We start from the raw sequence: 15325 nt of genomic DNA on the forward strand, positions 1-15325 counted from the left end.
TGACTCAGAGAACAGGGGACAAAGAGAGGCAGGGGAACTGTAATGAGGAACTAGAGAGAGATCAGCCAAGGGCATCAGATCCACCTTTGGAAAATCCAAGCAGAGCACCAGTGACCTCTGTATAAAGCAATGACCACAAATAAAGCCAATTATCAGGTCTACAATCAGTGTATCATACTGTTCCTCTCATGGAAAATCCAGTGCCAGAGTGTATTTTATACTAGTGCTGTCATTATGAAACAGGGAATGAATTGAGTCTTTGTGTTTTTAAACTGGCACTGTGTATGCACAAAATAATAAGATTGCAAAGCCAAACATGCCTATAAAAACCTTCCACCTGAAAAAAAAGTTGCGCAAAAAATACACTGAAAGCACTATCATATGGGTTTTTGGTCCTATTTACTAAATACCGAACAAATAACATACTATAGCATACTTGCTTTAAAGTGCTTCAGGTCTGAGGAATTCTTTTTTCTTTTTGTGCATGATCATATTTTATGTTTTTGCATATGTTTGAAAAGCATGTCTCTTATGAGTGAAATTTTGAAATTATCACCCAGTGAATGTCAGCTCAAATCCTCAAGAGGAATATGTATTATTTTTAAATTATAAGTTCATCTGCTCATGTTGATCTTGCATACACTACTAAAATAGCCCCAACCTGTAATTTCAACAACAGAAATCTCTTAGATATATTCAGCATTTTTTATTCAGTGGGGAGAGGAAAAAAAGAAATTTCCAATTGCCATTTTCTGTCTGCTTCCAAGTGGGTTTTCATGGGCAAGAAAATGTCTGTTGTAATTTTTGGCTTAGAAAGTTTATAAAATCTTCATTTAAACTGGGTTGCTAACTATAAGTCAAACTGATTGTCATCCATTATAATATACTACTCATTGAACAATGAATGTCAGCAATGTCAGGAAAGTGTTTAATCTGTCTCAGAATATTACCATAGATAGAAATCTGGAACTTGTAAGTCCATGAACATCATTATCACTGTACATGCTGAAGAATATCCATCTCCTTGTGGGATGTCTAATGTTTCCAAACACTCCATTCACAATAGCTGTTTCTTTGCTTGTAGGTTTTTTCTGATGTATCTTATTAACAAAGATGAAACCGAGCATACAGGACAGGTAGGTTGAACAACTCTATTAATGCCAGCCAATTCTAAAATACAAATCATTCAGGCTTGGAAAAACTAATATTTTTTTAATGGATAACCTGTATGGTATGGAACTTAATTCTCATTCTTTTAAGCAATTCTTAAGACTTTGGTTCCTTAATGTTAGGGAGTATCAATTCTGTAACACTTTCTTTTCCTTTTTTAGTATCTGAACCTGTTATTTTTAAATCGTTATTTCCACAAAATATAAATACATACCATAAACAAAAATAATGAGAAACAGAACACTGAAGTATTCTGTGAAAGCAGCACCCTTCATTTCTTCCTTTAAATTCTTTTTTTAATAGTCTTTGTTTTGTATTATTATGATCTACATATAGTCTTCTGTGTCTACATTCCTTAATAAGCCCATATGAAAGAACTTGTGCATATATTTTAAATGAAAATGATGTAAACTTTTGTCTGGAGGTTTCTTCTTCTTCTTCTCTGTTCTTTCAAACTTCTGGTGCCCCCTTCAACTTTCTTTAAATATATTAGAAGTCACTAAGAAAATTCAGTCTTTTTCTTTCCTAGTGATAGTCTTTCAGCTGACTAAAGAAATGCTCCAGTGTTGCAGATCAAAATCCAAAAGAACTGAATAGTGTGACATATATACCCTACAGACTTGGGTCAGAGGAGTGATTTGCTATAAATCTATGTGAATTACTTTTTCTGAACTCTAACGTGTGCTGTTAACGTCTTCTTTCCATAAATCTCAGCCTTGTCCAGTATGAGATTTTATGTGTTTGCTTTATTATTTTTGAACATCCATTCCTCAACTGAGAATTTTATACTAACTGAGATTTTTAAAAGTCTTTTTTATTTGCACTTTCTATTTTCTCGGCAGTGTGTCCTACTGTGTTCCCTGAAAATAGATTTCTGCTAACTATTCAGTTTTGATACTGTTAGGTGATAGTTTGAAAATTAAGAGTATTTATACTACATAACTTCTAGGAACATGCTTTCATGGTGGACTTGGTACTAGTTTATGGTTGGATTCAATGATCTAAAAGATCTTTTCTAACCTAAATAGTTCTCTGATTCTGTAACTGGTGTAGCATATGTCCTTTCTACTATGAAATTTGCATAATAAAAACCACATTTAAGTGATGTGATTAAAATACAAATAAACTGATGCATTCTTTACTATTCTTTGGAACGTCTTGACACAGAACCCTACCCAAACAAATAATCAGAAAGGAAGAAATACCAAATGCCACTGACTCAGAAAACACTGAATATAAAGGTCATTTTGGTTTATGGTTTGGTTTGTAGACATGTTTTGAAATGGCTGATGCAGAAATTCAGTCAAATTTCTATGACAGAAAATATTCTACTTACCCTGCTATTTGTCTTGTGGTCAGCTTTAATTGAGCTTTACAGTGCTCCTTGATATGAAAAAAAGAACTAAATTACCTGGTGCATTTCTATAGTGCTTTTTGACCAGGTGACAAAACACTAAAAGCTATTCTAAACTAATCAAAATCATTGACCTGATTTTGTAAATCAATGTTCAACAACTTGGCATGCACAGAACCAAAAAAGTGAAGTGATATATGAATAGAAGAGAAAAAAACAAAAAAAGGGAATGGTTGATGGTTTCTCATTAAATCGAGTTAAATAATTTGTATGTTTCTTTCAGGAATCATATGTATGGAAAATGTATCAAGAACGGTGCTGGGAGTTTTTCCCTGCTGGTGATTGCTTCCGAAAACAATATGAAGACCAGCTCAACTAAGCAAAAATGAGGATTTCTGGACAAAAATGTCCGTGTATTTCCCAGCTCTTTTGGGAATGTCTAAAAGATTTCTTAAATCCCCAAAGCTGTGTGCGTTTTGGAGCACCAAAGCTCTGTTTTTAATGACCCAACTGCACTTTTATTTTCTTGTGTATTTGCTTTGAGAACACTGGAGTAAAGAACAATGAAAAATTACAGCAACTTTGGAACCAAACCAACCACTTGCACAGACAAAAGATGTCCCTATACATAACATGCACACACAAGTAGAGACTTGAGACAGCTTATTTTTGAAACTGCCAGATGATACCCTTGTCTAAAAGATCACACATGGGGTGACATGGTAGCAACACTCATTTGGTCTGTTTATTTCATCATCCTGGAAGGAACTATATGTAGTTCACAGAGCACCATAAAAGATTGTTGTGGACACTAAGTTGTGGGGAAATAGTGCCTTACTATATGTGGGTTGAGCTATGCAGAAGATGAGTGCATGATGACTTTTTTTTTTTCTTTATGTCTTCCCTTCCAATTTAATATTTATTTTGTGGTTTTGGTGGGTTCGGGAGGAAGGGATTTGATTGTGCACATCTTTTTAGTAAGACTGGAGTGTCTCAGGACAAGATTAGGTTATTCTCATCAAGTTCATTTCACATTTACCTTCCTCTTTAGCTTTTGCTCTTATTTTGGTAATGCTCTGATACAACACTGCTACTTTATGAAATCTTTGTATGAATACAAGACAGCTGCAAAAAACACTTTAACAAGAAATGTTTCATTGCATGTTTATTATGCAAGTTTAAAACAATCAAAAAACAGCCTTCAGAAACAAGTTGATCAACATGAAAAAACATTCACAATAATTATATCCATAGTAATAAAGTGTTGTGGGCTTTATTGTACATCTGGAACAAGTGTCATCAAACAACAATATGAATATATGTTATGAATTTGACAGTAATTTTGGTTTCTTTTTTTTCCTTTCTTTCATTTCTGCCACCTGTGATCGATAGTGGAGTTGAAGATTTTCTTGTTAAATTATTTTTTAAAAGCAAAGCTGAAGCAATATCCATTCAGGGACTCCATCAGTTGCATCATGAAACACCAATGATGTGTACATTACTCCATTTTGAGTCCTTTTCAATTGTAATGCCAGTCTTTACAAATAAAAAGAGACCTTCAGAATGGAAAAAAGCTGGTTTTGGTAACATTTGAAGTCTTTGTTATAGAGTCTTCTTATCAGTCCCTGAATTATTTTAACCACTTCAAACCAGGATTAAGCTATTCTTTCCTTGGTTTTTGGTTCCTGGACTTCTTGCTGTTCTGTTGCTCTCCCTCATTTCTTTACAGGTCACAGTTTTGTCATAAAAGAAATTTTCTGTATTAATATTCAGTTATAACTTAAATTTTAAAAAATTTACAATTAAGGGAATAGTCACTTAAAGATGGTAAGGGGTTATTCTCAAAATTCAGGCTTTCAGTTCTGTGAATTTTGCCAATTTGGTGTCCTGTTCACAGTTCTGGTAAAATTCTCTCAAACTTTGCAAGATTTGAGGCCAGAGGCTGGGCAGGCTGGTACAGTAACCACAACTTGTATTCAATTTTTGAGCCACTCCCATCCAGACTGGAATGTTCAGTCCAGCTCTGTTTCCTCCCTATTTGGAACAACTTCATAAAGCACCTTTATTCAGCCTTTCTGGGATTTGTGTCTAAGATTTAGAAATGAGGAGTTGTAGTGATGTTTCTCGTTGGGTGTGCAACATGATAATAGTTGTTTAACACACATAGACACACAGTTTATTTTAGTTTTGCCCATTTTGCAGAAAAATACATAACTAATGATTCTGAGGGAAATTTCAAGTTTCCTTTATCTTCAAAACAAATTCAAATGGGTTTTGTAGGTAAATACCAGAATAAATGTGACGTTTCTTTAACCTCAAATTCCAAGTCAAAGAACTCCTTGGGCATCCTTCCTGTTGAATCCAGTATGCTGTTCAATAAATATTTGTAAAGCTGCATTTAAATACCAAAGGGGTTTTTATTATGAGATCTACCAATTATATGGTGATGCAAAATGTTTAAGTATGAAAAAATATTCATTTATTAAATCAATTTTAGCTTTCACAGAAGCAAATTCCTACATCTAGGAACTGGTCAGGAGAGTTTACAAGATTGGTGTCAGTGCTGAAAAAGCATTTGGTGTTGCTTTGACAGACCTTCAGATTCTGGTTTATGCAGTCCCCTCTGCAGTGGCTGTAGGCTTTCTGTGAGTCCCTGAAACTTGGCATTTCCTGTTTGATGCACTAAGTTTTTAATGAAGACCCTTTATCTTAACAGGTAATTCAACAAAAAACCTTCTAATGTGCACTTTTAACAGGGTAATATTATTCAAGCAGTCCACATACTATATAGTACACACTGTGGGAAAAAATTTAATACTGTTAAATTTGTTTTAGTCTTAGGCAAAGGTTAAACAAAGTTGAAAAAATTCTTAGATTTTACTAAAAATTACTGAACTTCCTGTGACAAATGCAACATCTTTGAATTTCTGTGTTGTAAACAGTCAACCAATACAGACAATTCATGCCTTTAACAGTTGCATCTAAAGAAACCAACATTGATGCAAGTATCCTGTACACTAGCACAGTGTACAGGAGCAGGTGATAACAGCATGTCACATGAAAACTCCAGTTTTAGAAACAAGAAATTTAAAAAATTGGTGTTTGCGCATTTTATATTCAAGGTAAGGTTATACTTACACATACGTTTGTGTATGTTAGTTTTTTTTTCTGCTAGTAGTTGAAATTACTAATAGTGTCAGTAAAACAGTAATTTTTAGGGGAAGAAAGTATCCCCCATACATTATTGAAAAAAAGTAAAGACAGAATGGTTGCTGTTTATCTCTAAATGTCAAAAAAATTGAGATCTCCAGAACTGATGATCCCAGCACATCGATGTTGATTTCAGCAAAGGAATGAAGAAATTAAAAGCAATGGAAAAACAAAGTAAGATGAAAGTGTAGTTGAGGTGTGGTTTATTTGTGGAAGTTATTACCTCCTTATATATTCCTCCCTTTAGAATTGACAATTTTTACACCTTCTTCTGGTAATCTCTTCTTATGTCTTGCCTATCCCTAAAGTTTGAGGCTTATCTGGGTTTTTTTACTGAGACAAGCAGAGAAAACAGAAAAGAAAATTATTCTGTAATATCCTTGGTCCCTGCATGACTACAAGATTAATCCTAATAGCACTAATATGCTATTTAAGTTGTTCAGTATTTTAATTTTTTACTATCTTTCTACTGTTACAGAGCCCTTACTAATACGAATTGCATTAATGTTTATTTCTATAACTATGATAATAATTCCTGCCATCTTCTGAGGCACTGAATAATTCAGTTTACTTATATAATCACCTGTGAAGTATTTATAGGATGTAATATTTTCTAAACTAGAATATTTAAAAATTTGTTTTGTTCATTAGCCAAAACAAATAAAACTGGTGTCCAAAGCAATCTCTGTCAAATAAGACATCTGTCACAGAGAGCATGTGTGGGTATGTTCTTTGATTTAATCTGTCTAATATTTATGCTCATAAATAGAGCTTCTGCAAACTCTCTCCTTTAAGTCATAGCTGCTTTTATTTGTATAACTATTTGCTTCTTTTTCGATTTTCTTCAGCTTTTTTAAAGCCATGCTAAACCATAGAAGCTAGGTTACGAATACAATTTCAGACTATAGAGATCTTAAATAATTTCTTACAGAAAATTTACAAGATATTTAAGCAGAAAGATATGTTTATTTTTTTTTAGGATTTTTGAAGAGTTTTTCTGGATTGAGGTTTTCATTTTTATCTGCATAACATTTTAAATGTATCCATGCCACTCCTTCCATTTTACTTCACAATTATCTTTTTGATTTGGATATTGTGAATTGGATGTTTAGGCAAAAGGAAGTCTCTCTCCTATGTGGTAGAGAAGACCCTTCTCAGCAGTTATTGAACATCTCCATCAGCCTAACAGCATCCTTCTGCTGTGTCAGTGGAGGTCAGGAGTTGAGACAATTCTTGATATGACCAGCTTGCTTCTGTAATAACATGGCTATGGGCTAATCTCAGTTACAAAGGCTTAACCTACTTATTTGCTTCTGGATGGAAACACCTGGGCTAAAGTTCTCATGAAAAGAGCATATTGAAATTTTTGGAATGGAAGGGGGAAAAGCTGAAAACATCACAAAATAAACTAAGGTCCTTGCTGTCGATCCATTGTGTAAATGCTTCAAGTTTGCATGCTGACTTTGCTCCAAGATGCAGTCGCTGACTTTCTTTGTAGAAATTGCAGTTACATGGAGTAAATGCCTCTCTCTCTAGATATGTTTTTATAAGATAAAGCTTTGGAATGCTGAAAGGATGGCAAAAGAATTCTGGATCATAGAAATGGAGAGCTGAAATAGATCAAAAGGTTCTGGTTAGTTGTTCTTTATGTAGTGCTAGGAGGATAGAATGAAAGTGTGCAAATTGATTGCACTGAAAAAACAGAATCGTGCTGGGAGAATCAGAGAAGGGAAAGTCCTCAAGTAACTACAAGTGAATAAATACAAGAAGTGTAAGTGGTCGTATGCTGTTGCTATATTTCTTTGGAGATTAATAAATTGCAGTGATTTGGAAGAAGCGTTGTTCTCAGTGTTATCTGCACGGCAGGCACAGTGTGGCTCAAAGAAGCCTTGTTGTGTGAGCCACGCTGTGCCTGCCGTGCAGATCAGCGGGAAGGGAGGAGAATGGATGACATCTGCCTTAAACAGTGCATCCACTAAGGCTGCTGCTCCCTCCTGGGGTGATGTGCTCGTGCTATGCTCAGTGCATCCAGTTCTGGAGGGATCCCTTCCCATCTCCCTGAGTGCCAGGGAAAGGCAGATAAGTGACCAGCTGTGTTCTCTCGGTTGTGCCATCCTCTGGCAGCAGCCTGTGCACCGCTGTACCTGCTGAGGCACGCACGCTTCCAGACACCTCCTTGTGAGAACAAATTGAAGCTAAATTGGTTAGACAGCTGCTTGGTGCTGACAACAAGGCATGTCCTTTTATCATGTGGTCCATCCTAATGGAAGGAAAGTTGTAAATTCACTGACTAGGAAATAGAAAAAAATTAATACCACTGGACCATATAATGGCAATTGATTTTTGGTTCTATCCAAACAAGTTAAAATTTCAGGCTCTAAGTAAAATATTGTGAACTTTTTAGGTGTCTACAATCTATATTAGAATAAGTGTAACTACTGATCTATTTTAAATTGCTTTACAATGTTACCCTAAGATATTAATAAACCAAGTTATTAATTTTGAATATTAATCATACGATATCTCAAGCTGGAAAGGACTCTTAAGAATCACCAAAGCTCTATATAGCTCCTTCTTGTTTAAAAGTTTTATCACCCTTGGTGATCATCTATGTGCCCAACTTTAAGCCAATTCAAGAGATAGGGAAAATTATCTTTCTCTAAAGAACAAGGTTTTAGAAAAGAGTGGTGGTTCATAGTTTTCTGTGTACATCTGGGAGACCACTCTGTATTTAAATAAATCTGACAGAATGGAATGAGCTTTGGAGAGGAAATACTGACACTGAATTTATTTTCTTTACTGGTTCTTAATGCTTGGACAAGTGTGGAATTAATAATAATTTAAACACGAGATTGTAAAGATACATCCATAATCTCAGAATTTGTCTCTCCCTGATTTAGCTTTCATTATTCTTGACTGTCATGAGGCAATTTTTATATATATTTGCTCAGGCTTCTGCCCCATATCAGGAGGTTAATATCACGTATTTTGCAGTACTTGGAAGTGGTTATATACAAAGACCAAAATAGTCTTGGATCATTTCAGAAAAAAAAAAAAGCAATATAATTTTCCTAACAGATAGTCCTTGACAATATACAGAATCCATTTTTTCATTTTTTGTCTAAATTTTGCTTGTACAAATTATTTCAGAAGCCCTCTGAGTGTCACAGGCTGGAAATAGTTTTTTTTAATCTTTTTCCAAATCTTTATTTGTCTGATCCTTAACATCTAAAAAGCATGCAAATATAAATTAGGGACTTCCCAGTACTTAATGCTAATAGCAATCTCCAAAGTATATAATCAATAATCTATACACTTTTTGCTTCTATATGCATCCTGGAGCTGATATATAATTACTTACTAATTAGTTATAATGTTTTAATAAAGAATCTTTGTGCAGTCTGAATTACAGATTACAGTAGCCTCTTATCTGGACTTACTTGATTTTAAAAAAAATAATAAAGTAATTAATATGCCTGCAAGACTAATATGCATATTTCACCTAGATCATTTTTACACAGGCTATGAGTTCCTTGCCATAGAAATCCAACAGAGTTACAAAAGAATCGTTAAAATAAACTTCCGAGGGACAATCTGAATAATACTGCTCAAAATGTTCTGCCTGGGGGTTGCTAAAAACCAATTCACATTAAATTCTCCTCCTATTATTTGCTGATTAATTTGTCAATTGGGGCACTGTAAACTACCAGAATCTGTAACTGTGAAAGGAAGTTACTGTACAAGGTAGTTTTATAGTTAATATTTTGCATGTATGAGCAAAACTTGGCAAACTGTGGCCCAATTATCCAGCTTGCAGTTTAGCCATGATATGTGTGTAGAAACAACTGTGCTGGCATTGTTTTTAAGTTGACCTAGAAGCAGTAAACAAGCTTATCTGTTGTACTTGTGATCTTACCACTGCAAACTGGTGAAACTCAAGTGTCTCAGAGCCCTACTCACATTATCTGGTATCTCTTTTTGCCTTTGCATCCTCGTTGTATCTTGCTGTGGCTTAATTTGTGTTCCCACAGTTTGGATTATTTTTACTACCTGAGATCCTTTAAAGTTTCTTCACTATATGTAGATTGTTACATGCTCCAGAAACTCACAAGAGCATGGCCGGGGGGGTCTAAGTGGTGCACCAGAACTAACTGAACATGGACATGTTGGGCTAAGATGGATTATGGCTCAGGCAACTGTATCTAGGGGGCCATATTTCTAGGTCACATGGATAATTCTATTCTGTGGACCAGACATGCACAGGATAATTATAAAAACCTGTCCAATTGCATTGAAGCAATGGTGGGTTTCAAACAATCACAAAAGCAGGAAGTGGCAATCCTGAGAAAATAAATGAGGCAACTCACAAAACTTTATACAAACCAGGTCACTAAATAGTCAGGAGCAGTCAAAATGAATTGTTTTGACAAAACTAGTATTATTCTAGTCACCCAGAGGCAACTGAGGAACATGGAAGAATTAATGTATTTGATGAGATAGATATTCTGACTGTGTATTCTGACTGTGCTGTGCTTGTATGGCAGAGTTGGATACATAGCAGTGAAAGCATGTTCAACTGTGCAATAAGGTATGGCATATCCTACTGGAAAAGGGAAATTCTGGCATAAATACTAATTAGAGAAGAATTAACATTTTAAGTGGAAAATAAACTTTTTTTGATGCATACAGATATTGTTAAATACTTTATCACTGTTATTACATGGTGAAATGATATAGTGCCCTCTTAATATTCAAAATTAACTTACTCAATATGGGATCTGAAAAGATGAATGTTTCTGTATATTGCTTTTGCAATTCACCTGTATTAATATTATTCAAATTAATTAATCTGGTCTAATTTGGAGTCATAAAATAAGCATAAGAATAATGTTGGGAAGAAATATTTATTTGATTTTGAGTCTTATAACCCCATAGCTTTTTACAGTTTAATTAAAACAGTGAATTTCCCAGATTTTCTTATGAGTTATGATACAACATTGCAGCCACAAAAGGAAATCAATTCCTAGGGTAAACACTGTCTTCATTTCTGGAAATTCATGAGGACTGTATTGGTCTGATAAATATTTATACTTTTCTCCAAGGAGAACAGCCTTTGAAAACTATTGTTACTGTGTTCTTAAAGACAATTCTTTTCTGAGGGGGTAATGGTGGGGGAAGTCAGCATTACAACAATATGAAGCTTAATTTCATTAAATCATAATAATAATTGCATCTCATACTTAGTTCTGTTAAAGGTTTGACTAACCATTTTCTGAGCTATTTGCAGTAACTTTGCAGGAAGGGCAGTTTCATTGGTCAGGATTCTTCCATTTATAAAAGTGATTACTTTGGAAAAATATCATACCAATTAAATAAAAGAAACAGAAGTCTAGAAGATCATGAGTGTCCTTCTGAGAGTGTATGGGAATTGGTTGTGCTAACCCTAACCCATCATACAATGGATAAAGGGAATAAACAGTGATTCCTAGGATTTAGTCCAGGAGTTAGGAAAAATATGTTCACTAGGAGAGAGGTGCAGCACTGGAAGAGTTGTCCAGGGACTCCCCTGTTTGGAGATGTTCAAAGTTCACCTCTGAGTAGAAGCCTGGACTTAAATGCTGTTAAAAGTGCTATCCAAGCAAGACTGCTTTGATTCTGTTGGACAGAGAGATCAAAAGCGTTCTTACTCTTTCGTAAGCCTCCAGTTAGAGGGGCAATTAATTTTGGATACAAATTGCTGGGCTTCATGTCCATTTAGTCAGGCATAGTACAGCCACTCTAATTTTGTGCTTCATTACATGTCCTAAAACATTGTATAGAGCCTGTTTTTTTTTTCTCCAGAAGTTCATTGTGATTTAGAAAGGTGATGGGAATGGGAAAGGCTTTCAAAACTGGAGTAACTTTTTTTTTTTTTTCACCTGAAATAAATTTCCAAGTTCTCAAAAAACTGGAAAGTAATTCTGTGATTTAAATTTTATTACTTTCATCCATGAAAAGGAATAGCACCAGTGCCCTTGGAAGCAATAATCTGAGTATATAACTGCTTGATGACAAAGCCATTGTTGTGGGTCTGTGACTGTTTGAAAGAGATTGAAGTGTGTCTGAATGAAGTGTTAGAATGCCTAACAAAAGTCTACTAGGAAAAAAATTTGACTACAACTTTCATTTGTGCTTTCTTCTGCTCCCTTTCAGCTGTCATGGTCTTTATAAGTCTGTTGCCCAAAATATCCTCCTGTGACCTATTATATTACTATTCACAACATTAAACTGTTTATCCTTAAACCCTGAAAGAACAGGCAGATAAAATGACCATCAGTCTTTTAAAAAATGCAAATTGTTGCCCTGTCAAGATTAATTGTATACAACACTATAGGAAATTAATATTGCAAATTACATTTAAGAGAATCCTGTGGTCAAAACAGGTTTTATGGGATAAAACACGTCTAAGCATACATGGGGTTGCGGAAATAAGTAGGTGAATTCAGTACAATAAGTTTCACATCTTATCAGTCATAATCAGTGGAAGAAAAATAATCACTAATTATTATCAAAACCCTTTCTGGGAAAAGGAAATTACTTAGAAAATGTATTTAATGACAATTAGATGTGCTCTACAGAAGTGCACAAAAGCGTTCAAAAGTGATAACTCATTTATAAAGTAATAAGGTTTCTGAAACCTTTTTTTTTCCATAGGAAAAATAATTTAAAATTCGGGGTTTCTATTAGACTTCTTTAGAATGGTTCAGGATGCAATCTCTAGCTAAAGATGACTTGGAAAAATAAATCTAGAATACAATGAGAAAATGTTTGTGTTGCCCCAGTTTTAGAAATGGTAGGATTTGGAAGAGGGCAGATATATGCCTGAGCACTGCTTGTGTGGCAGTATTCTAGCATGCCTTCTTGGTTGTGGCTGAAGTGATTAATGGACTGGATTGCAGCTGCCCTGGATGCTGAGAAATGCTAAGCCTCTTTTATATGCTTGACTCTATGCCATCACCAGGCGTGCAGCAAAGACAGCCAGTGGGGAATTAAAGACACAAAATTATCTTCTCAGTTTCTCTGAGTTGTTACAGACGCAGGTAGAACACAGTTATTACCAGGATTTACCCACTGCGAGCTCTGTAACCAAAATGAAATTATTGAACCATGCAGCATGACTTTTAAGAGAGTTCTGGGAAAAAAAAAAAAAAAACAAACCAAAAAACCACTGAAAAAGCACAAGGCTTCCATACATCTTAGAGAGTTTTGAATAGGCTTCTAGCCCTTATGTCAGTAAACAACTTGAGGAGACACCTTCATTTTTGGAAGGGATATTGAAGAATTTATCTGTTAATCTAGTGTGGGAACCCAGGGTATTCCCCTGGCTTCCCTGGAGCCTGTACAGGGGGCTCAGAAGCCTTGGCAAGGTGCCAGAAATCTCTGTGAGTTCGATCTAAGTCCCTGGGAGAAATTACCATCTTTATATACAGAATTACAGAGTCACAGAAATAAGTAGAGTGTAAATTGATGTGTTAGAAGGTAGAAAAATAAGGTTTTAAAGATTGTTTATATTAAGGGGTTTTTGGACACAAGATGGAGGATTTGTGGCGTAGTAAGAAATTCTTCTTCTTCTTCATGGCATCCATCTTCTGGGTCGGGATGCCAACTCGGGATTGGTGAAGGGAAAACTGCTCGGTGTAAAGTGGGTATAAAGTATTGGTGATTAATTGTAAATAAAGTAGACGTAAATTAGAGTATAAAAGATAAGTCCTGCCCCGGAGGGCAGGAGAACAGCCTTGGATGAGTTGCAGAGTGGACCGCTGTAAGGTAGACAGAAAATTCCTTAGATAAGGAAGAATAAACGACCTTGGAAACCTCAGAACAACAGCTCTCGAGTCTTCTTTCGTGCCCTGCTGCGCCCTGCCTGCAAAATAAGAACTCTTAGACCACCCTTTACTGTACAGGTAAGCGACCTCAGACCATAAAAGAGGTCGCCGCCTGTCACAATCTAGTGAATGGTTACGACTGAAAACTTCCTTCTTTACACTAAAATATTAGATAGAAAGATATGAAAGTAGCCTGAGCTCTCTGGTTAACAAGAATAATGAAAGAATAAATAACTTGTGTGTACAAAACTTGAAGCTTGATATTTGCAATTCCTTTTAATAATGTGATTATTGCTTTAGGAAAGTGACAGAAACAGTATTTTATTTAAAAAAAAAAAAGAAATCACTATTAAATCACCAGGTTGTCATTTTCCCCCTTCATTTATATCTAGTGTATTTGCATTGTGGAATGTCTGATTCCCAGAGTGAGGTGAGTTCTCAGCTGAACAGGATTTGCCATTCAGGCTGAGACCCTGGTGTGCACCAGCTTGGGGTGTCTGTGGTGGAGTCTCTTGAGGACCCTGATGTGTAGGTGTTGCACAGCTCGAGGAGATCAGTCTGGTAAATTAAATGAAGAAAACCTTAGCAACCATGAGCAGGATGTGGCACAGTTACACAGGTTTAGTTTTTACTCCATGTCTGTTGGAAAAACAGAATTATTACTTTTTCACCTGAAAATTTATGAGGCTTATTTTCTCATATCTGTGTTTACTAAGTTATTATTTCTGTTAAATTTTTTATTATTTACTAATCTCTAAACTCTCTCTGGATACCAAAGTTTTCCAATGAAAGGTTTAGAGTAACATGCTCACCACTTAAATGAATGTATTGTGTATCAGACATGAAGGAGGAGAATGCAATTAAAAATAATGACCCAATGCCATTCCAAATTTTTTATTACCTCCAGCAATTGCTAAATTTGGAATGTTATCACATGCTTCCAGCTGCAAAGAAAACATGTCTTCACTTGAGTAGGCTGTAATGTTCCTGTTAATGTCAACTGTGTGTCATTATTCATATATTTTCACTTAAAGATTCAAATATAAATCAATTAAACATAATTCCCTCTATAAGATTCCTGTCATGCCTCAAAAAAAGCAATGGTGAAGAACAAAGAAGTAAAAAATTAACTACTTTAGCTTAGTATCTTTTCACATTTCATTTAAAAAATAATTGTCATGTTGTATCAAAGCAATGAAGACTTGTTAATTTAATATTCTTGGAAAAAATTCCAGATGTGTTGATGTGGAGTGAGTTTTCTCATATATATATTGAACTAAGATCTCAGTTTCTGATATGCAAAAAAAACTTTAGAAATCCTAAAAGTAAAAAAAATCTTGGTCATGAAAATAGAAATGTTCAGATTTGGGTCTTTGCATTTCATATGTTATTCTTATGAAATACTTCTAGATGTCATTACACACTCTTACTGTTTTACACGTTCACACTAGTTGGCTCCTTCAATTGCTTGTTTTGGTTCAAATAGAACCTTCTGTAGGCTTTTCCAACCAAGGAGGCCAGTGGCAACTTTGAAGGAGGACAGACTGTGAGAAAGGGTGGCCTCTGAATTTTGTGAGATTACTCTGACTGAAAATGTTAAACTCATTTCCTTTCACAAATTTTTGAAAGAAAGAGCATAAATTTAATATTTTGTTCTAGTTTCTGTATAGAACAGATTTATTTTTATAGAGTTACACATAAAAAGTTGTATTTGAAGAGAACATAT

General features: G+C 35.0%; 1 protein-coding gene across 15 annotated transcripts in view; it reads left to right on the forward strand.

Moving 5' to 3' along the window:
- RYR2 (ryanodine receptor 2) overlaps window positions 1–3864 on the forward strand; it is a 386994-nt gene extending 383130 nt beyond the window's left edge. For all 15 annotated transcript variants that reach the window (XM_033055730.1, XM_033055733.1, XM_033055736.1 and 12 more), the window contains 2 exons: window positions 1085–1136; window positions 2808–3864. In XM_033055730.1, the coding sequence (XP_032911621.1) occupies window positions 1085–1136; window positions 2808–2903 (148 nt within the window). In that variant the 3' untranslated portion in view covers window positions 2904–3864. The remainder of the gene's footprint in view (window positions 1–1084; window positions 1137–2807) is intronic.
- The last annotated feature ends 11461 nt before the right edge of the window (window positions 3865–15325 follow it).

Source organism: Catharus ustulatus, chromosome 3 (genome assembly GCF_009819885.2).
Source record: "Catharus ustulatus isolate bCatUst1 chromosome 3, bCatUst1.pri.v2, whole genome shotgun sequence".
NCBI classification, from domain to species: Eukaryota; Metazoa; Chordata; class Aves; order Passeriformes; family Turdidae; genus Catharus; species Catharus ustulatus.